The sequence below is a fragment of the Monodon monoceros genome, unplaced genomic scaffold (genome assembly GCF_005190385.1).
Source record: "Monodon monoceros isolate NGI ecotype Baffin Bay Population unplaced genomic scaffold, NGI_Narwhal_1 Super_Scaffold_1, whole genome shotgun sequence".
NCBI lineage: Eukaryota > Metazoa > Chordata > Mammalia > Artiodactyla > Monodontidae > Monodon > Monodon monoceros.
This window is the reverse complement of record NW_021703765.1, coordinates 25,701,269-25,724,564: the sequence shown is the minus strand read 5'-3', so window position 1 is coordinate 25,724,564 and position 23,296 is coordinate 25,701,269. Positions and strand designations below refer to the sequence as shown.

The 23,296-nt window shown below is 44.8% G+C and overlaps 1 protein-coding gene across 3 annotated transcripts in view; it reads right to left on the bottom strand.

The window, feature by feature from the left end:
• The window catches only part of ST8SIA5 (ST8 alpha-N-acetyl-neuraminide alpha-2,8-sialyltransferase 5), a 62,922-nt gene extending 49,860 nt beyond the window's left edge, over positions 1-13,062 (bottom strand). For 2 of the 3 annotated variants that reach the window (XM_029228743.1, XM_029228752.1), the window contains exon 1: positions 12,620-12,750. In XM_029228743.1, the coding sequence (XP_029084576.1) occupies positions 12,620-12,750 (131 nt within the window). Of the gene's footprint in view, positions 1-12,619 lie in introns of all 3 variants that reach the window. The other variant, XM_029228763.1, reaches the window with a different exon arrangement.
• Positions 13,063-23,296: the final 10,234 nt, after the last annotated feature.

The window sequence follows — 23,296 nt, the reverse complement described above, 5'->3', positions numbered from 1 at the left end:
AGCCATACGCAGGCAGCCCAGATCTGCCCCCTTGAGGCACAGGAAAGAGGAAGGCTGGAGGGAAGACAGAGTATAGAAGAGTCCTGTCTACACCAGACAGGACAAGGCAGGGCCAGCCTGGGCTCCTGCCTGCTGTGCAGTCACACAGAAGGCAACAGGACAGTGCTGGGCAGCCTGTGCTAAGTACACACAGCACAAGTGCTGTGAATTCAGGGCAGGGGAAGCGCACTGTGGGCTGAGAACAAAAGGAGAAGCAGGATTTGGACTGGCACAGAGACAGTCGGGGAGGCATAGCAGGTGGGAACACAGTGTGGGTAAAGGCACAGAGTCAGGACAGACGTGATGTGTATAAAAGACCCTTGGCTGGCAGGAGCGATGTTCTCCTTTAAGAGTAGGGCTTCAGGTGATCCTTTTGGGGCTTGCAAGGTGGGTTGTTCCGTCTTCACTAAAGGGGTGAGGTATAGTGGGCTCTTCAAGTTTTTGGAAAAGTCACTTTAATAAAGCTTTGAGAACTCTATTCTTTCAAAAAAATAGTGGGGCTTTAGGCACAGGCTGATCATGGGGGTAAGACTTTTGTTTGGGGAGGGCGTAGGGGATGGAGACATTCGAGGACTTCTATTTCTGGCAAAATGGCAGACTGAACAACCCTCTGTGGCAGGTGCCCCCTCAGGAATGAAGGATTTCTTCCCCACCTTCTGGGGGTGCCCAGAGTTGACAGCCCCCAGCTCTCAGTTCCCTCTGGGAATTGCCTCATGTAAGGAGAGCCAACTTGGTCAAGACCACCCTCTTCCAGAGGCAGCTGCATCCAATGACTGAAAATTCAACCCAGAGGTATAAAGGCCCAGCCTCCTCACCCTGAGGAAGGCTCAACTCAGGGAATCCTACAGGGTGGCTAAGGCCTTCTCTGGGACTGCACTGCAGCTCAATTTCTCCCCCTGCTCAATCTTATTCCTTCTCCCTTCTTCAGGTGTTGATCCCAAGAGCACATCTTAATCAACCTTCTGCCTTCTAGTCTCTGGCAAAGAGTCTGCTTTCCAGGGAACTCAATCTGTAACATCTCCCACTACAAAACACTAAAATACAACTAAAATATACATAATATGTGTAAAACTCCTTCTTAAATGGATGAATAATATGGCAAGGAAAGTAGTAGATGAGTTCTAAAGCCAGCGGCTGTCCTAGGGGCATCGCTCAATCCCCACGATTCATGCTTCCCTTGCAATGGCAACAGGGCCTACCTAAGATGAAGATTCTCGTTAGAAACCTCTTCCTACAGCCAGGAAAACACAAATAATCCAAAGGCAAGACAGAAAAAAAAGCAAAGCAGAATACATAAAAAAACACAGAATATGATGGCAGAAATAATATTCTAATATCATATGGTATTCATCAGTAAGCACAATAGACGTAGATACACTAAGCTTTCCAGGTAAAAGATAAATATTGTCAGACTAGATATCAAAACTGGAACTATATGCTGGTTACATAGACATGGAATGAAAGACATGGAAATGTTGAAAAAAAGGATAGAGACAGTCATGACAAGCAAATACTAGCCAAATGAAAGCTGTTTCACTATATTAATATTAGACAACGTCAACTTTAAGGTTCAATGTATCAATATTACTAAAAATAAACTCACTACACTTTAACAAAAGATTCAGTTCACTAGAAAGACAATTTGTCTAAACTAGTATGCATTAAATAACATCACTTCAATATGTATAAGGTAAAAGTTGGGAAGTTGACAAGGAGAAACTGATAAATCCACTGTCACAGAGGAAGATTTCTATACACATCTTTTAGAAATTGACAGGACAACTGAGCCAAAAAACAAAAAAAATAAGGATACAGAAGATTGAAAAATTAAAAAAACAACTTGATAGAAAAGACAAGTAAGAATACTGCACCTAACAATGAGAGAATCACATTTTTTTCAAGTACACACCTAATGTTTATGAAAATCAACCACATACGAGATCACAAAGAAAATCTCAACAAATCTCAAAGAATCAGCATTATAAATACCATATTCTCTTATTATCACAATGAATTTGGGTTAAAAATTCAAAAAGATAAATAAAGTAGTTGGAAATTTTAAAACATTTCTAAATTTATGAGCAAAAATAAATAAATCATGAGAGAAATTAGAAAATATTTGGAATTCAAGACAATGAAAGGGGCTCCCCTGGTGGCGCAGTGGTTAAGAATCTGCCTGCCAATGTAGGGGACAGGGGTTCGATCCCTGGTCAGGGAAGATCCCACATGCCATGGAGCAACGAGGCCCATGTGTCACAACTACTGAGCCTGCGAGCCACAGCTATTGAGCCCGTGCACCACAACTACTGAAGCCCACGTGCCTAGAGTCCTTGCTCCACAACAAGAGAAGCTACCACAATGAGATGCCCGCGCACCACAATGAAGAGTAGCCCCCACTCGCCGAAACTGGAGAAAGCCCGTGCACAGCAACAAAGACCCAACGCAGCCAAAAAATTTTTAATATATAAATAAATAAAAAGTTTAAGACAATGAAAATACTTCTGGTAGTTACAAGCTGTATGACCTTGAACAAATTACTTAACTTCACTGTGCCTCTGTTTCCTCACCTAGAAAATGAGAATAGTAATTGCATCTATTACTTGTTGTTAGAATTCAGTGTGGTGATATATAAACCACTTGGGCTGGCACCTGGCATATGGTAAATGCAATATAACACCAAACTGCTGTTATCATCATCATCATCCCAAAACATAGGGCTTTAACTAGAGAATTATTTAGAGGAAATTTTATAACCTTAGAAGTGTACAATGGAAAATACTAAAGACTGAAAATTAAAGAGATAAGCATCCAACTTAAGAAGTTAGAAAAATAACACTAGAATAAAACCAAAGCATAAAAATTAATGAAATAGAAAGTAAAGATACAAGAGAGGAATCAACGAAGCCCAAAGCTGGCCATTTAATAAACAGCAGTAAAAGAAATAGAAAAAGAAATAAACAATGTTAGGAATAAATAAAGTGGCCAAAACTCAGATGTAACAGAGAATATTATGAACTTCATATGAATAAATATGAAATCTTTTGAAAATTTTCTGTAAAAATATAATTTGCCAAAAAATGACTGAAGAAATATAAAAACCTAAACAGTCTTAAACCATTAAAGAAACAGAATTAGTAATTTAATTTAAATAATTAATAATTTAATCCTAAAATTCTAGTAAGTTTAACAAGGAAAACATTAGGTGCTGGTGGCTATACAGGTGAATTCTACGAAGCTTTCAAAAAATAAATGTCAAACTTCCATAAACCATTCCAGAAAACAGATAAATAGGAAACATTCCCAACTCATTTTACAAGACTGGTTTTAAAACTAGACAAAAACAGCATTTAAAAAATTACATGCCACTATCATTCAAGAACATGCGATACAATATCCTAAATAAAAATATTAGTCAATAAAATCTCACATCATATAAAACAAATACTGTACCATGAACAATATGGGTTTATCTCTAAAATTATAAGTTTAACATCTATTAGTACAATTTACCACATCAAAAGAGTAAAGGAGAAAAAGTCCATATCGTCCAATAGATGTAGAAAAAGCATCTGATTAAAATTAGTATCCAAACACAGTAAAACAACAAAACTTTTTAGCATACTCCACAAGGGAACCTTCTTTACCCTACTAGAGGATATCTACAAAACAACAACAAACAAAACAAAACCAAGCACACAGACTCAGTGGTGACACTTTACCACCATTTCCCTTAAAATCAGGATTAATGACACCATATACAAAAATTAATTCAAAATGGATCAAAGACCTCAACGTAAGAGCTAAAACTATAAAAACTCTTAGAAGAAAACATAGGTGTAAATCTTTGTGACATTGGATATTGTACACAGGCAATGGTTTCTTAGATATGACACCTAAAGCACAAGCAACTAATGAAAACAGTAGATGAATTGGAATTCATCAGAATTAAAACTTTCATGCTGTAAAGGACATCATCAAGAAAGTGAAAGGCAACCAATAAAATGAGAGAAATGTTTTTCAAATCATATATCTGACAAGAGACTTATATTTGAAATCTATAAAGAACACTTAAAACTCAATAATGAAAAGACAAATCATCCAATTTAAAAATGGGCAAAGAATATGAATAGGCATTTCTCCAAAGAATATATACAAATGGCCAAGAATAAGCACACAAAAGAATGCTCCACATCCCCAGCCATCAGGGAAACACAAATCAAACCCACAATGAAATAACACTTCAAAACCACTAAGATGACTGATCAAAAAGACAAATAAATAATGAGTGTTTCCAAGGATGTGGTGAACTTGGAATCCTCATACACTGCTGGAGGGAGTGTAAAATGGTATAACCACTTCAGAAGACAGCCTGGCAATTCCTCAAATGGTAAAACATAGAGTTAACATATGACCCAACAATTCCACTTGTAGGTATATACCTAAGAGAAATGAAAACGCATGTCCACACAAAAACTTGTACACAGGGCTTCCCTGGTGGCGCAGTGGTTGAGAGTCCGCCTGCCGATGCAGGGGACACAGGTTCACGCCCCGGTCCGGGAAGATCCCACATGCCGCGGAGCGGCTGGGCCCGTGAGCCATGGCCGCTGAGCCTGCGCGTCCGGAGCCTGTGCTCCGCAGCAGGAGAGGCCACAACAGTGAGAGGCCCGCGTACAACAACAACAACAAAAAAAAAACTTGTACACAAATGCTCATTGCAGTCTTATTCATAACAGCAAAAATGTGGAAAGAACCCAAAAATTCCATCATTAATGGATAAATAAAATATGGTGTATCCATAAATTGAATATTACTCATCAAAAAAAAGAAGCGAAGTACTAACTTGGGACTGACATATACACACTGCTATATTTAAAATAGATAACCAACAGGGACCTACTGTATAGCATGGGAAATTCTGCTCAATATTCTGTAATAACCTAAATGGCAAAAGAACTTGAAAAAGAATAGATACATGTATATGTATAATTGAATCACTGTACTATACACCTGAAACTAACACAACATTGTTAATCAACTATACTCCAATATAAAATAAAAATTAAAAAAGGAGAAATGAAGAACTGACACATGCTACAACATGGATGAACCTTGAAAATATGCTTAGTGAAATATGCCAGTCACACAGGACCATATATTGTATGTTTCCATTTATATGAAATGTCCAGAATAGACAAATCCATAGAGACAGATTAGTGTATTTATTCATTTCTAGAGCTGGGAGATATAGGGGTACTAGGGGATGATGGCTAAGGGGTACAGGGTTTCTTTTGCAGGGTAAGGAAAATGTTCTAAAATTGATTGTGGTGAGGGATGCATAACTGTGTGAATATGCTAAGAGCCATTTAATTGTATACTTCAAATGGGTGAATTTTATGAATTTATAGATGGGTGGATTTATGAGTATATTTCAATATAGCTATTCTTTTTTAAAAAAAATTTTTAAGGAAAAAATCAGAATTAAGGCCAGGATATTCACTATGACATTTTTATTGAACATGATATTAAAAGGTCCTAATCAGCACAGTAAGATAAGAAAAGTAAATTAAGGTATAAGGATTGTAATTTCATTCTTTTACATGTAGCTGTCCAGTTTTCCCAGCAACACTTATTGAAGAGGCTGTCTTTTCTCCATTGTACATTCTTGCCTCCTTTGTCATAGACTAGGTGACCATATGTGCGTGGGTTTATCTCTGGGCTTTCTATCCTGCTCCATTGGTCTATATTTCTGTTTTTTTGCCAGTACCATACTGTCTTGATTACTATAGCTTTGTAGTATAGTCTGAAGTCAGGGATCCTGATTCCTCCAGCTCCATTTTTCTTTCTCAAGATAGCTTTGGCTATTCAGGGTCTTTTGTGTTTCCATACAAATTGTAAAATTTTCTGTTCTAGTTCCGTGAAAAATGTCATTGGTAACTTGATAGGGCTTGCTTTGAATCTGTAGATTGCTTTGTATAGTATAGCCATTTTCACAATATTGATTCTTCCAATCCAAGAACATGGTATATCTCTCTATGTGTTGGTGTCATCTTTGATTTCTTTCGTCAGCATCTTATAGTTTTCTGAGTACAGGTCTTTTACCTCCTTAGGTACGTTTATTCCTAGGTATTTTATTCTTTTTGTTGCAGTGGTAAATGGGATTATTTCCTTAACTTCTCTTTCTGGTCTTTCATTGTTAGTGTATAGGAATGCTAGAGATTTCTGTGTATTAATTTTGTATTCTGTGACTTTGATTAGCTCTAATAGCTTTCTGGTGGCATCTTCAGGATTTCTATGTATAGTATCATGTCATCTGCAAACAGTGACAGTTTTACTTCACTCCCTAAAACCATACACAAAAATAAACTCAAAATGGATAAAAGACCTGAATGTAAGGTCAGACACTATAAAACCTCTTAGAAGAAAACATAGGCAGAACACTCTTTGACATAAATCGCAGCAGGATCTTTTTTGACCCACTTCCTAGAGTAGTGAAAATAAAAGTTAACAAATGGGACCTAATTAAATTTAAAAGTATTTGCACAGCAAAGGAAACTATAAACAATACGAAAAGACAAGATTCAGAATGGGAGAAAATATTTGCAAACGAAGCAACGGACAAAGGATTAATCTCCAAAATATACAAACAGCTCATGCAGCTCAATATCAAAAAAAAAAAAAAAAACCCAATCACATAATGGGCGGAAGACCTAAATAGACATTTCTCCAAAGAAGACTTACAGATGGCCAAGAAACACATGAAAAGATGGTCAACATCACTAATTATTAGCGAAATGCAAATCAAAACTGCAATGAGGTATCACCTCACAGCAGTCAGATGGCCATCATCAAAAAATCTACAAACAATAAATGCTGGAGAGGGTGTGGAGAAAAGGGAACCCTGTTATACTCTTGGTGGAAATGTAAATTGGTGCAGCCACTATGGAGAACAGTATGGAGGTTCCTTAAAAAACTAAAAATAGAACTACCATACGACCCAGCAGTCCCACTACCGGACATATACCATATTCAAAAAGACAAATGCACCCTAATGTTCATAGCAGCACTATTTACAATAGCCAGGACATGGAAGCAACCTAAATGTCCATCAACAGAGGAATGGATAAAGAAGATGAGGTACATATATATAATGGAATATTACTCAGCCATAAAAAGAAACAAAATTGAGTTATTTGTAGTGAGGTGGATGGACCTAGAGACTGTCATACAGAGTGAAGTAAGTCAGAAAGAGAAAAACAAATATCACATATTAACACATATGTGGAATCTAGAAAAATGGTATAGATGATCTTGTTTGCAAAACAGAAATAGAGACATAGACATAGAGAAAAAAACGTATGGACAGCAAGAGGGGAAGGGGGGGATGAATTCAGAGATTGGGATTGACATATATACACTATTGATAGTATGTATAAAATAGATAACTAATGAGAACCTACTGTATAGCTCAGGGAACTCTACTCATTGCTGTGTGGTGACCTAAATGGGAAGGAAATCCAAAATAAGGGGATATATATATACATATAGCTGCTTCACTCTGCTGTACAGTAGAAACTAACACAGCATTGTAGAGCAACTATACTCCAATAAAAATTAATTTTTTAAAAAAATGGTATGAGGATTGTAATGAAAGGGAAAAAAAGCCTACAAAGAAATCCCAGAAGACTCTACAGATAAATTATTATCATTATGTGTTGATTATTATTATTATCATCAAGCTTGCTGATTATAAAATCAATATACAAAAAAATAAAATTTATTTTTTATACTGCCTACAAATGGTTAGAAAATATAATTTTTTAAAGATTTTTTTTACAGTAGCAGTAAAAACTACGTAGCTAGAGATAAATCTAACAAAAAATGTTCAAATTCTTTATGGAGAATTATAAAGCTCCACTGAGAGACAGTGAAGGAGGGCATTCAAGGCCCATGCCTATCTAGTCGTCCTCTGAGATTAAGTTTAAAAGGCAGGTTGCGACCAGATCACACAATGTCCTTTCTTCCTTAAAAAAACCAAAAAAACATAAAAACAGAAACATTGCCCTTTCCTTACCCCTCTGTTAAAGTATGAGTAACTGAAGTCCTTAACACTCCAGGGATATGAGTTTATGTGAAGGTTTTAGCACTAACAAAGGGAATTTGGAGCAGTGGAGAGCTCAAAGGGAGAATTTCCTTTTTGTACAGTAGAAATTAACACACTTTGTAAAACAACTATACCACAATTAAAAAAAAAAAAAGAATTTCCTTTTTAAGGCTGAATTTATGTGTTAAATGAAGTGAAACAGAATTTTTTAATGAAGTAGAATAGAAAATACTAAAGTGAATTTCTCATAATAAGGCCAAATATTCTTTCACAAAATGCTTGTTTCAGATGGATGTATATGTGAGTGTGTCCTGGATCCCTGGGTATAACATATTTCTTAACTGTGGATAACAATCCTAAAAGTTGGAAAAATGCTGATTTTGATGCTTGGCGACTCCAAGATCTCCATTGTTAGTCTGGCTCTTGTCCACCCACAGTTCCCGAGCTCCTTTCCAATGAGCTGCTGGAGAGTTCCAAGTGGATTGCCTTGCAGGATCTGAGCAGATCTAGACTCGAACTTGTTACCCTCTTTGCTCCAGACAAGCTCCTTCTCACATATTTCCCACTTAGTTCTGCATAACCCGGCCCTGCCTGCCTCACCCTGCCCCACCCTGCCCCCCAGCTATATAGGAGGTATGAAGAATTACTCAAGTCTCCCCTGCACCTTTCTACCGTTGTTCAACCTGGGTACCTTCCACCATCCTTCCACATTCCCATGTTTTTATGGGTCATTCCCCTTTCCTTAAGACTTCCTTCAAATGCCTCCCTGCACCTTGAAGACACCCTGATTCACTATGGCTCCCTCCACATCCTTAGAGTTCCTTGTCCACAACTCCAGTGTGGCTTGTGTATGTATTATGTGTCCTTCTGTCTTCCCCATAGACTGTGAGCTCCCGAGAACCCTGGGCTGTGTCTGTCTTGCACACCATTGTGGTGTTCAGCGTGTAGGAAATCTTCGTTAAGGATTTGTTTAATCAAGAGCAGATGTGGAGCCAGGAAGCACCAAGGGCAAACTTCACAGCTCTGTTTCTTGCCTTTCCCTCCTAATCCACATACAGTGCACCTTCTCCTGTAGAGACCCTGAGCCCACTAAGCCACGTGCGCTGCCCCACCTTCCTCCTCTCCTCCTCCCTCCCCCTCCCCTCCGTCTCCCCTCCGCTCCCCTTCCCGGCAGTGTCCCCTGTACAGCACAGGGAGAAGCCAGGGGCCCAAAGAAAGAATGCAGACTGACTCACACCCCCACTTCCTTCGGGTGTAATCTGTCCCTGATTCTCACCGGAACAGCTGGCCCTCTTTGTGCCCCTGAGCTCTTTGTGTCACATCAAACAATGAAGGCTCTGCCGAATGCATCCACACAGCTCAGCACAGAAGCAAAGAATGGACAAAGGAATCCCTGGCGCCAAAGTAGATCTGCCCCCAGCACCACGTTCTCCTCACTTCTGACCAGGCTGTAACAACAGCCTCCCCTTCTCTCCTTTTCTCTACCCCTTCCTTAAAAGGCTTTGATCACATCCCTACTCTACTCAAGGACCACATGTGGCTCCCTATGGCCTAATGAACCAAATTCCAGCTGTCCTTCCCAATCCGCAAAGCACTTCACTGAAGCCGCTGACCCAATATTACGTCTGTCCCCTCCTTCCCTACACTCCCCCTTACGCCAGTGGGATCCATGTCTTCACTGTGTCCCTGTGATCACTACCCCTGCCCGTGTGCACGCACACACCACTTTCAATCATTACCCAATATTTTGAGAACCTACTATGTGCCAGGCACCATATTTGGCGCTCAGGGTACAGCTGGGGACAAAACAGACTGAACCTCTACCTCATGGAATTTTCATCTAGAGTAGGGTTTCTCCCCCTCAGCACTGCTGACATTTGGGGCTGGATAAGTCTTTTGTCGTGGACAGGCCATGCATTGCAGCATCTTTAGCCCTATCCCTGGCCTCAGCCTGCGAGATGCCAGATGCTCTCCTCTCCCCATTGTGACAAGCAAAAGTGTCTCCAGGCATTGCCTGGGGAACAACACTGCCCTCTATTGAGAACCACGGGCCTAGAGCAGCAGAGGGGACTTGTTACAAATCATCTGAGGAGCTTGTTAAAAAAGCAGGTTACTGGATGCCACCCCTGAGAGGGGCCCAGGAATCTGCATGTCAATGGCTATGCAGGTGACTCTGATGCAGGCTGTTCCAGGACATCTGCTGGAGGAACACTCAAGTGTTTCTACACAGGAGACAGACCAATAATCCCATCAAGTTAATTCATTACAGTGATGAGATGTGTAGGAAACAAGATAGGGGAGCAGGTGCTATTCGTGCTCCGATGTGGCAGCCGCAACCTGGTTCAGGGTCAGGACAGCCCCAGGAGCAGCTAACCAAAGGTTAAGCCAAGTGTGACAGCACAGGTAGGGTCAACCTGGGAGAGGTGCGAGGAGGCGGTGCCACATCTCCGCACCTTTTCTCCTGCCCCCTTCGGTTCCTGATGTGCACTTCCGCTCACCTGCCCAAAGCTTCTCCTTCCTTCACAGGCCCACTCAGGTCAAGCCTTCTCCGGGCAGCCTTCCCTAACAGCTCCAGCCCAGTGGTGCCTCCCGCCTTAAACATTTCAACACTCATTCCTATCTCATGTGTGGCCATTGTGTTTCCCCAAGTAGACATCAAGCCCCCTGAACACCAGGAACACATCATCTTCTTTAGAGACCACATGGTGCCCTTCCAGGATTGAATGCATGCAACTTTTGCTTGCTTGATTGGATTCATTCAGTCCCTGGAGTGAGGCCTGTGAGGCGGCCTCTGAGACTGAGGGGCTCAGGGTCTCTGTGTGAGAGGATGGGATGCAACTGGTATGCCCGCTGAGCTCCGGGCAGCTGGCACACCCACCCAAGATCAGGGAGGGCCTGCCGGGGCAAGCACCTAGAAGCTGAGCTGCCATTTGCAGTGGGCACGGATATTCTCCCGCTGTTGACAAGACGGCAACGATCCCGGCAGCCCCGGCAGCTCTGGGTAGGTGCCAGCAGTGGGTAGGAACCCACAGCCATCCTGTTGAGGAGCAAGTGCAGCAAGCAGGCCATTTGGGGCCCAGCAGGGTCATCTCTGGGGGGCAGCAGGCCCAATGGGCTCCGGCAAGCCGGGAGACTCTCTGAAAATGTCCTTTAAAGATACCAGCACCAGGCAGAGCTCGTCAGCTGCCCTCAACCAGAGAAAAACGCTCTCTGGGAAGGTCAGGAGCAGCGGCTGGTTGGAAACAAATGTCCTGGCCAAGGCGCCTCATCCTACCCAGCTCTGGGACATGGAGCGGAAAATGGCCTAACTGCTTGGCTTTCCTACTGTGAGCCAAGGCCCGGCAGCAATGTCACTCTCCCATCCCTGAGTGCCGCCCAGACTAGGGGCACAAATGACTGCTGTGGAATCCAAAGGATGAAAAGAGAACAACTCTTTTATTATTTAGAAGTTTAGAGAAGATGGGATGTTTATATAGCTAGCCAGGCATTTTGTTTTCTATCAGCCTCGCTGGGGAGGGGCAGCGAGAGTAGGAAGACAACTGACAGCAAAGGAAAAACCTCCAGTAGAAAAGAGAGGTGGGTTCTTTCCAAAAGAGGCTCTGAAATGGGAGGATCCTGGGGCAGCCCTCTCCCCAAGCCCCGAAACCAGGCAGAGTAACCCGAAGCTCTTCCCCTGCCAGCAGGGCAGGCAGACGAAAACGGTTGGCATTTCCGTATATTTTCCGCACACACAGGGACTGAGGCTGGGCCCGAGTTTCTGAGTGACACCTCCTACTGCTCTGTCTCTTAATGGAGTTTGCCCGTGGATGAGGTGGGGTGGGAGGAGAGCCCAGGAGGGGAGGGTTAACTTCTGCGGCAGCTCTGACCTTCTGCGTAAGGATGAGAAAGAACCATCTGTTTCAGAGGGATCAGGGTGTGAGTTTCACAGATCCAGTGGTTACTGGTTTATAAGGATTCACTATCTCTGTCGCATCGTCCTAGCCCATTATCCCCCCAACCTAACCCGGCACTCCTGCGGGGAACAATATGCTTTTTCCTCTAAGGGCCACCACAAAAGTTCAGGACTCGAGTGGTAAGCCTATCCGATTTTGAGCCCTCCACACCCGGCAGCCTCCCCTCCAACCAAGTGGCCATGGCGCTGTAGATTTGGGGACACCGATCTGACCCCTGCGGCCGCTCAGGGCATTCACATGGATTTATCGTCAGCTTGGCCCCTCCGAACTCCAACCTGTCCCCCATTTTTCACAACAGAACAAAGTTGTTGGGCGCCTCCGGCCAGCGCTGGGCAGGAGTTCTCCTCTAGCTGGGAGTAGAGATGCGCTTCGAGCGCGGTGACCCGAACCTAACGCGGCGGTGCTCGAGGCTAAATTCAGACCCACGGTCGCTCACCCCGGGGACGCCGAGGCGGATGCTGCGGCCGCCACCTGGGGACTCACCCGCGGGCTCCGCGCACCCCGACCCGCGCTCGGACTTTCTTACCTCTTGATGTAGTTCCTGCCATACAAGATCTGTTGCAGCAAGGTCACCAAGGCGAAGGCGCAGATGAAGATGAAGAGCAAAGTTCGGTTCCCCAACAAATCCCGGTTCGCCGAGGGGTCTGCGTAGCGCATCCTGGCGGCCGCTCGCGCACGGCGGGTCGCGGCGTGCGCCAGGCGCCTGGGGGCCCCCGCAATCACGCGCGGGGCTGCGGGGCCCCTGGGGGCGCGCGGCCCACCAGGCGCCTCTCCCCGCGGTCAGGAGGGTGGAGGATTTCTCCGGGCAAAGTTTCCGGCTGGCGAAGACGGAGCAGGGGCATCCGAGCATCGCCCGCGGCGGGGCGGCTGGCAGAACAGGGCAGGCCTCTGGGAACTCGACAGCGGCCCCGGGCCTTCCCTCCGGATGCCTTTCCCTCCCGGCGTCCGCGCCCGGCAGCCTCCGATTTCCCTGCGGAGCGGCGACGCCAGGTGCCCTGAGCGCGGGCGGCCCCTCCCGCCGAGGTGGCGGCCAATGGGGAGCGGGGCACGGGCAAGGTCCGCCTGTGCGCCCGAGAGCGCCGCACACCGCCCCCTCCGGCCGGGCTCCGGATGGGTCTTCGAGCGCAGTGCCCGGCCCTGGCAGGCCAAGTCCGATCTCCGGGCCCGCAGCGAGGGAGCGCGAAGGTCGGCCTTCAGTTCTGCAGATGGGAGGTAGGGGACAAAACACCCGGACAGTCTGGGTGAAGACAGGCGGGCGATGGAAAGGGGAAGGGGTGGAGCGGAAAATGCCGGGTTTGAATCGTGGAATTTAAAAAGGAGGCAGGGAGGGAAACCGCGGCTGCGGAGCTGGGCTGGCTGGAGGGGAGCGTTTGCATGCGGCGCGCAAGGCACCGAGTCACCGCCGCGGCCGAGTCCTCGCGCTCTCGGGGAGATTTCTCCGGAGAAAGCGGAGCAAGGTCAGCCGGGTAGCCCTTCAAGGACGGAGCGCGCTGCTCCTGCGTGCTGATGGCCTGCGGGATCGCCCGCCCGCGTCCCGGGAGCCCCACTCCAGCAGGGAGGAGATTCAGGGGCTCTCCGCCAGGGCCACAGGCCTCCTCGCATTCCCCAGCCGCAGCTCCCGCCTGTTCGTCAAAGACCTCATTGTCACCGAGACACTGGGACCTTGTCTCATCCTTGGAACTACTCGTAAATCTTAGGTCAGGCAGCTGGCCGCCTTCGGGAGCCACTGTCCCCCAAAGCTTTAGTAAGTCAATGTCTAGAAAGGTCTGTGCTTCAAGAGTGCACACCAGGGAGAAATAAACAAATGCAATGCCAAAGCCGTACCGCATCAGAAATCCTAACCTCGAACTGTGCTCCCCGCTCCTCCCCTCACCCCGCACCCCACCCCGCACGCCCAGCCACAGCCCTGGCAGCCTGGCACTGCGAGTCTCCACCGCCTGGGAGTCACGTGCCCCCGGCGGTCACCACGTAGCCCTCACTGGATGATTCTAGGGCGCCCCTTCCCAGGGCCCTCCAGCCAGTCAGGGAGGTTCTAGAGTCAGGTCGGGGCTTCAACTTGGAACTTGACTGGAACTCGAATCTCTCAGCGAGAAAAAGAACTTTGACGGTGAAGTACCCAGACTCCAATATTCTGGTCTCGGCATTTAATAGTTCGCTCTTTGAACTGAAAAGACCAAAGAACACATGGTTAAATCTCATGATTAGGGTTCCACCAATGTCTTGGAATTCATGCTAATTTACAAGGTGAAAGTGGACCCTGTGCTATCTATGTATCAAATGCATATTATCCATGAGGTTGCCAGTAGGCGTTTTAGCCAACGAAAGAAATAATACATAAACATTTAGATGGTCCATTATTATTATAATCCCCACATTTGATTGGTGTCTTGCACATCAAAATGCTTGCTTTTGCATGTACTAATGAGTTAGCACCTCCTAGGCTCCAGCTAACCCAGTCTACAGTCAATAGGCTCAAAGACTGGAATCGGAGAGGTAGCTCCTTCTCCCACACCCACAGGCAGGGTTGGCTTCCAGGGAGTGGGACCAGTGCCGTAACCACACCCTCAGCCTTGGCTTAACGTTCCACTCTTACTGTCTTCAAATTCTCAATTTTTGAACAAGGAGGTCCAGTACTTCACTTTGCAATGGGCCACATAAATTATGTAGTAGGTCCAGCACGCAGGCTCAAGTTAACAGAGTCCTAGCTCTTCACTTAGTTGGCCCTTGCCCACAGTGTGCATAAGGTATATCAACATCACGCCAGGCAAGGCACTCTCTTGTCTCCTTTCCTTTCCTGCTTATTCTCCACTCACGTCAGGTACCGACACTTATAGCTGTCTTTGGATGCACGCTTCCCTGGAAAAACCAAACGACTCTATTTTAAAGTAATAAATCCAAATTATTCTAAAAATGTACAGCTTGCTGAGTTTTCACAAGTTAAATACACCATGTAATCGGCACACACAGATCAAGAAACAAAAACGTTATCAGTCCCCCAGAATCTCCTCCTGCAGCTTTCTAGTTACTACACACTCAAGAATAACCACCATTTGACTTCTAACACCAAACATCAGTGTTTCCTTTTCTTGCATTTTATGGAAGATGGAAATGGAATCATACATTATATGTTCTTTCATGTCTGACTGCCTTTGCCCGCTATTGACTGTGAGATTCATCCCTGTTGTGTGGTAGGCAGAATTTTAAGATGGCCCCCAAGATTCCTCATCCTCTCTTGTACTCGCAGCCTCTCCCAGTTATTCAATTGAACATTAATCTAGGTGCTGCTGTAAAGGCATTTTGCAGATGTAATTAAGACCCAAATCAGTTGGCTTTAAGGTATGGAGATTGTTCTCAGTGGGCCTGATCACATGAGCCCTGAAAAAGGATGGGGCTTTTTCTGGTGAAAGGGAAATGAAGTATGAGAGGAATTGACACAAGGGAAATTCTTCATTGTTGGTATTGAAGATCGAGGGGTCCACATGGATACAGACGGTCTCTAAGAGCTGACATTGGCTCCTGGTGACAGGCAGCAAGGAAATAGGGACCTCAGTCCTCCAGTCACAAAAAAGGGCCCGAATTCTGCCAACAACCCAAATGAACGTGGAAGAGGATCCTGAGCTTCAGTACCTAACACCTTAACTTCAGCCTGTGAGGCCCTCAGCAGAAAACCCAGCTACACCGGGCCCAGATTTAAGACTAGCACAACTGTGAGCTGGTAAGTGTGTGTTGATTTCAGCTGCTAGGTTTGTGGTAATTTGTTTCACAGCAACAGAAAACTAATGCCTTGTGTGTTAGAGTTTAGTTTGTAGTATGCCATTGTTGGACTGTGGTACAACTTGTTTATCCATTCTCCTGTTGCCGGACATCTGCGTAGTTGCAGCCATGAACATTCCAGCGCACGTCTTTTGGTGAATATATGCGTGTGTACCCGTTGGCTATCAGGATTTAGAAGTGAAATTGCTGGGGCATGGAGTACTTATGCTTAGCTTTAGTGACTACTGCTAAACAGTTTCCAAAGGGATAAGTTATTTTTTCATAGGTAATTTATTCAGACTTGCCGTGACCTAATAAGGAACTGGTCCCATCCTAGCTGATACTAACTAGCTAATCTAATAGCAAAAAGCCCACCAAGCCAAGAGCCAAAATAGTCAAGAGAAAATAACAGCTTTAGACCCTGGATACTGTCTCTCCTCAATGGCCTGGTCACCTGCATGAATCAGCAGTGAAGAATATTGATGCTGGCATTAGCCATAGATAGAATCTCGTGGCAGTAGAGTGGGCCCTCCATATCCACAGGTTCCACATCCTCAGATTCAACCCCCCAGGGATTGAAAATATTTGGAAAAAATTCCAAACTCCAGAAAGTTCCAAAAAGCAAAATTTGAATTTGCTGTGTACCAGCAATTATTTACATAGCATTCAAACTGTATTTACAAATATTTACATTGTAGTAGGTAATATAAGCAGTCTAGAGATGTGCATAGGTTTTATGCAAATACTATGCTATTTTATGTAAGGGACTTGAGCACTGGTGGATTTTGGTGTCCACTGGGGCCCTGGAACTTATATATGGGAGGTATTTGGATCGCTTGATACTCTGCAGAGCAATAGTCTGGACTAGCAATAGTCCAGATCTCTGCTGACACTGCTCTTCTGATCCTAATGGCATTTTAAACCTGTCTCCACAGGAAGTCAAAGAAGTGTCTTTCACATACACACAATTGCAAGCATCTATGATGGAGTCAGAGCCTGAAGATCTTGAAACACGGAGGTCTGCAGTCCCTGTTGTTTCTATTAACGGAAACATGGTTTTATTTTAAGCCAAATTGATATTCTGATTGTAGAATTGCAGCAAGTACTCAGAAGGCCTTGCAAACAAAAGAGTAAACACATGGAGAACTGGTCCCTCTGCCAGATTCAGCGAACACCATTTTTATATCCTAATTGCCGGGAATGGGGACAGCTGCATCATTGTTTAAAACACACACTCATGCACAATTGAGCCAAGAATAAATGTCAACACTGGCACAATCTGCTAAATAACTGATAACTGATGGGCATTACTCATGCTGTGAGCATTGTCTCCAATAGAAAATGGAAAGATTCCTATTTTGAAAAGATTTTAGAGGTTTCTACTAGTTTAAGAAAGCTGGGTTTACCGAGGGGGAAAGGGGGGTGGTGGGATGAATTGGGAGATGGGGATTGACATATATATACTATTGATACTATGTATAAAATAGATACTAATGAGAACCTACTGTATAGCTCAGGGAACTCTACTCCGTGCTCTGTGGTGACCTAAATGAGAAGGGAATCCAAAAAAGGGAGCATATATGTATATGTATAGCTGATTCACTTTTCTGTACAGTAGAAACTAACACAGCATTGTAAAGCAACTACACTCCAATAAAAAGAATTTTTTAAATGCATCCACTATAAAATTTTTTAAAATACATCCACTATAAAAAAATTTTTTTTTAATTTTTTAGAACACATCCACTATATCCCTTATCAGATATATAATTTGCAAAACTTTTCTCCTGTTGTATGGGTTGTCTTCTTACTTTCTTGATTTTTTTCTTTTAAAACAAAAGGTTTTTAATTTTGGTGAAAAAAAAAGAAAAAGAAAGCTGGGTTTTATAACAAACGGCACAACTGCAGCCTGCCAGATTATGTAAGTGGCATTCCACCCATGTGTTCAAGGAGTTTGTGATAAGAACATGCCGTTCTTGTGCATCTTTATATTTGTAGGAACAAGGCAGATTTGTGGTTTGGGGACACTTTTTCTGGGATAAGGGTGTCTTGTGGCCACTGACTAGAAATGCCCAGGGATGGCCTCGTAATCCAGAGAGCCAGGGTTTGCCACTTGCATGGGCAGCTTCAGACACTGGACTCTGTGCCATCAGTCTTGTTTTCAATAAATTATTATTATAGACTGTAACTATAACTTAAACTCCTTGTTCAGTTCCCTTATGAAGGGAATTGAACATGTTCATGTCCCTTGAACATGGATATGAAGTCACCATTGGCCTTCACATCTCCAACCTGAGAAACATCCTTCTTCTGTCTCAGCACCACCTCCCAGGTGACAACTGAAAGAAAAATGCACAACATAAAGTTGTGAGTTAAGTTTTATTTGGGGACCTTACTGAGGACTATAGCCCAGACAGCTCTGAGGAACTATGCCAAAGAGGTAAGGGAGGAGGCAGGATACATGAATTTTTTTTTTGCTGGAAAAAACATGTAGTCAAACATCAAAAGATGACTGCTAATCACAAAGAACAGACATCTCAAGTTAATGATTTTAGTGCTTTTCTATGTATGGGAAGGTGCAAGAATCTGGGATCACTTGAAAATTTTCTTTAGATACACATCTTAACTATCTAGGGGCCAGTATATCCAAAGCACAGAATGCTTCCTGTTTTTCTCCATCCTGAATTTTCTTCAGGGCTCAGTGTCAGTGGGTGACTGCAGTGGCTAATGGCTTTATCCTTGTAGAACTGGAAAGGTGGGCAACACTTTTTGTTTACACAGGTATTTCTCTCCTGCACTTGCCCCAGTTTACCCAGTTTGCTTCAAAAGGTAGAGACGTTATTATTATTCCATAATAGTTTATGCATCCAGGGCATTGCAGTGCAGAGAGATTCATTTCTACTTCGGGCATGTCATATTCCCACAGGTAGAAACTGCTACACGGTTTATAATAAGGTCACTCAGAACACTTTTAGAGGGAATTCCCTGGCTGCCCAATGGTTAGAACTCCGCACTTTCACTGCCAAGGGCACGGGTTCAATCCCTGCTCAGGGAACTAAGATCCCACAAGCCGTGCAACGCAGCCAGAAATCAAACACACTTAGATGACATGGTGGCCAAAAAGGGACCTGGGATCTCCTTTGCTCACCTTAAAGGCAGAGTCCTGGGGTAGAAACATTGGGATCAGGTCCTGTCCTTTGAGGAAGAGCACTGATGAATTCAGCTGAATGTTTTTCATTACAACCCAGGGCTGGCCCCGAGTCACATTTTGCTGCTGGTCTGTATAATGCCAGAATTTCAAAAAATGCCTATCAATGTAGCTGCCTAGAAATGTTTAATGTTCCTTAGGTACCTGAGAAATAGAAAGGGATGACTGCTCCCCTGTGATCATCCATTTCTAAAGCACCAGGGGAGGTTCCCAGCCCTAACACCATGGTCTTAGCAGAGCACGTGTCATTTACCCGCCGTCCTGTGTCCTAAAAGCTCCAGATGTTCGGTAGCCATGATGGAGGTGCTCCCATGTTCTTGGTATTGTATGACATGCCAGGGAAACGAGATCAGTAAGTCATAGTCTGTGCCCTTAAAGGAGCTCACAGCGCAGTGAGGCCAGACACACAGCGCCCTAGAGCAGGATAAGTGTGACTATAAACCCAAATCGGGGTGTCAGGGGTGGAGAGGTGGGCAGGGGCCGAATGGCAAGGAAGATGTCCAGAGGAGGCAGTGTTTGGCATGAATTGAGACAGGTAAGGAGGTTGGCCAGGTAGAGCACTGGGACGAGGCATGCTGGGCAGAGGAGCCACGTGGGCAGCAGCAGACGTGGCACAACCAGCTCAGTGTGGCTGGAGATGAGGCTGGGGGGTAGCAGGAGCCAGAGCACAGGGAGCTGGGACTTATCCACGGAACTATTGCAAGATTTTTATTTATTTATTTATTTATTTATTTTTGCGGTACGCGGGCCTCTCACTGCTGTGGCCTCTCCCATTGCGGAGCACAGGCTCCGGACGTGCAGGCTCAGTGGCCATGGCTCATGGGCCCAGCCGCTCCGCGGCATGTGGGATATTCCCGGACCGGGGCACGAACCCGTGTCCCCTGCATCGGCAGGCGGACTCTCAACCCCTGTGCCACCAGGGAAGCCCATATTGCAAGATTTTAAGTAGGGGAATGATATGCTCAGATTTGCATTTTAGATAAATCAATCTGCAGGATGGTGGAGAACAGTGTGAGGGAGAAATGCCTGCAAAGACATGGATGTGACAGACCCCTCCCCACTGCTGCAGCGCCCCACACCCCATTGGCAGGTGGCCCCACCATGGATTTCTCGTTACGGTACCAACTTGAGAAGGCATTCTCTGCCCCTTCCAGGGCAGCAGGCAAGGAGTAGAGGCACAGGCTCACTGCTTCATGAAAGCTGTCACCGTAGTCAGTGCTTCACCATCCAGCTCATTTGATATTCATGGAAATCGGTAAGCATGCTCGGAACAGGTCCACTGTGCACTGGGAAGCTCAGAGCCCATCTCTGATACTTTTTTTTTTTTTTTTCACTTTCCAGGGCTCCTTCTGGTTCCTGGTACAAAAACACACTCTTTCCCCTCCCTTTTAAAGCCCTGCTCTTGGGAAAATCTTTCGTTCAGTGCTCGTGATGGAAGGAAATTTAATGTGAAGTATCATCTGTGCCTGTAACAAAGGCCAGTCCCAGGAGAGCTGCACAGAGAGTACTGGAAGGAAACCTTCAGGTGAACAGCACCTTGACCACATCCTCCTGTGTCTTCAATGCAATCTAATGGAGAGTGGTTTTCTGGAGGAACATGGGGATCTGATGTTATAATAGGAATTAGTGGAAACAGGGCTCTTTAAAGGAAACTTCTTGTAACGCTTTCTTGTCAGTACTGTCATATGAAAAACAACAGGATTGATGTATTCTGCCTGAAGACAGAGCCTCGTCCACAAGCACAGTCACCAGTAGGATGGCCTGGCCTTGCTATGTGGTGGGTTAGCCCAGACCGTTGTTACTTACAGGCCAAGCAGATGGTGCTGCATACCAGGGGTCAGCAAGCTTTTACTGGAAAGGCCAGGTTCTGTAGGCTTCATGGGCCATACCCCTTCTGTTGCAGGCAGCTCTGCCGTTGCCCAATACAGGAATGAATGGGCATGACCAGAGTTGGCCCACAGGCGGTAGGTGGCTGCCCCTGGTCCATATCATGTGATAGGCAGAGCCCTACGCAAAAGTCCTACTCCATTGACATAAAGAGTCACTGTAAAAGGCATTCCCCTGCGTTCAGGCATTATGTCTACAGAGGCCTGATAGATGATAACATGTTAATCCATTATCCATTGTCAACAGGTTAGCACAGATTCATTTATCCTTGAAGTGCAGCCTGGAGATCACAGGATGACATTCCCATGCATAGAATGCCCTCTAACTTTGACCAGCTGTACCATAAACACATGCCCCTGGTCATCAGGAACCACTGAGCATGAATATGGGCTGCTTGATGAGACTCCATCTCACTTCTGGAGATAATAAATCTTGTGTCTTGAAGGTCAGTGCACCAGTTAAGAGCTTTTGAGTAAAATAACAGGAGCCATAGGGAAATTTATGTTCCCACATAACAGAAAAACTAGAGGTAAGGTGGGATCAACAATTAGCTAACCAATATTTCTAGAACCCAGTTTCTTTCTATCTTTAGCTCTGCCATGTAAAGTATAGGCTTCTTCCTAAGCATGGCTGTCCTCATGGTTATATGGTGGCTTTCAGCAATAATTGAGACATTAGCAGAACAGAGAGAGAAAGAGAGAGAGAGGAAGAAAGAGAAAGACACTCTCCTCCAACCTGGGACCCATAACAATCACTGGACGGATGCCACGCACGGGATTGGCTTACATCTGGGTCCTTGAACCAATCATTGACAAGGCAATGGTGTTATCATAGTTGGCTTAGTCTACTAAGAACCCTCCCCAAGAGCTGGGGTCAATTCCAGAAACCACACTGCTGCTACAGAGTTGAAGATGGAATGAATGTTGGAGAGTCAATCGCCGTGTCCACCAAGAGCAGCATTTATTTTTCACTTATGTTTCCCTTTTCCTCTTTTTAATAGGACACTGTTGCTGTGACCGAGTAGTGCTGAGAAAAAAGAAATGAGAGAGTAGGGACCTGTGCCCCTTCAACATCCCAGAAATGCCATTTCAGAACCATGTACAGCATCACCCATGGCTCTGTCTCCTGCCTATCCCACCAACCCCCAACACATGTTACTGATTTACTGGTGCTACACCCATGACTACAGTCACCAAGCTCAGAGGAAAAGAGAGAAGCCAGGCAACAGGTTGGCCAACTTACAAGTGAGGAAGCAGATTACGGTTGTTTTCTGAACGCCCTGGTGTTTGGCTGCAAAGCCTGCCAGGAGGGAGAGAGTGGTTGACAGTGTCCTGGAGTGTGGGGATGCTGCTGGATGGTGGGAAAGACCTAGGGATGGGGGGTCAGAAGGTGACACGCTTTAGGTCACAGCTCTGTGAGCTCGGGAGAGACGGCTACCTTCTGTAGCCCCCTGGTATCTTCATATGTAAACCGGAAAATATACTACCTACCCCTCAAAGGAGGAGTCTGTGAAGATTAAATGTAAGAACATTTTGTAAACTCTAAAGCTGTACAACTCTAGACAGCAGTATTTACTACGGCTGGAGAGAGAGGGAGAGTTGAGTCTTAATGAATTTGTGAAGGTGGTCAGGAATCCCCAGTGGCTTTCCTGGTCCAGCCTATCTGCTGGCCCAGCATCCCCACTGGAGCCCAGACCATGATCTGCCCCCTTCACTTTCCTCCCACCAAAGATTACCTGTCTTGTGTCTCACTACACACCTGAAGCTGACCTAAGGACGTATGGAATCATGGAAAAAGCATGATCCTAACATCAAAAACCTGAATCTTAGGTCTGGCTCTGCCATTAACTGGCCATCTGAATTCAGGCTTGATTAATCTTTTGGCAACCTTGGACTTTGAGCCTATAAAAGAAAAGAGAGCTCTGGTTTTTAAAACTTTTTCCAGCATTAAAATCCTGGCTTCAAAGAAAAAGGGTGCTCTGTGTTCTTCATCCCTCCCCTTGCGCCCCTTCTCAGCCCAAATGGCATTCCCTAGGCACCCTCATAGAAAGGCATGGGCTTACTGAAGCATAGTTTGAAAACACTGGGCTAAGTGATCTCCCAAGGTCCCACTCATCTTTAAAATTCTCTAACTCAGTCTCTACTTCTAAGATAAAAGCCTTCATGCTAATGTGAGAAGTAATATAATATAATATAACATAATATAATATAATATAGTATAGTACCCCTACTAGAATCATTTGTATTTGAGTAGGAATTCTCATAGCCGTATAATCTTATGAATTAATACATAAAGATAGAATTTCAGGCACCATGTGTGTGAGGGAGGTAGTTGGGAGACCCCCTGGATCCCCTA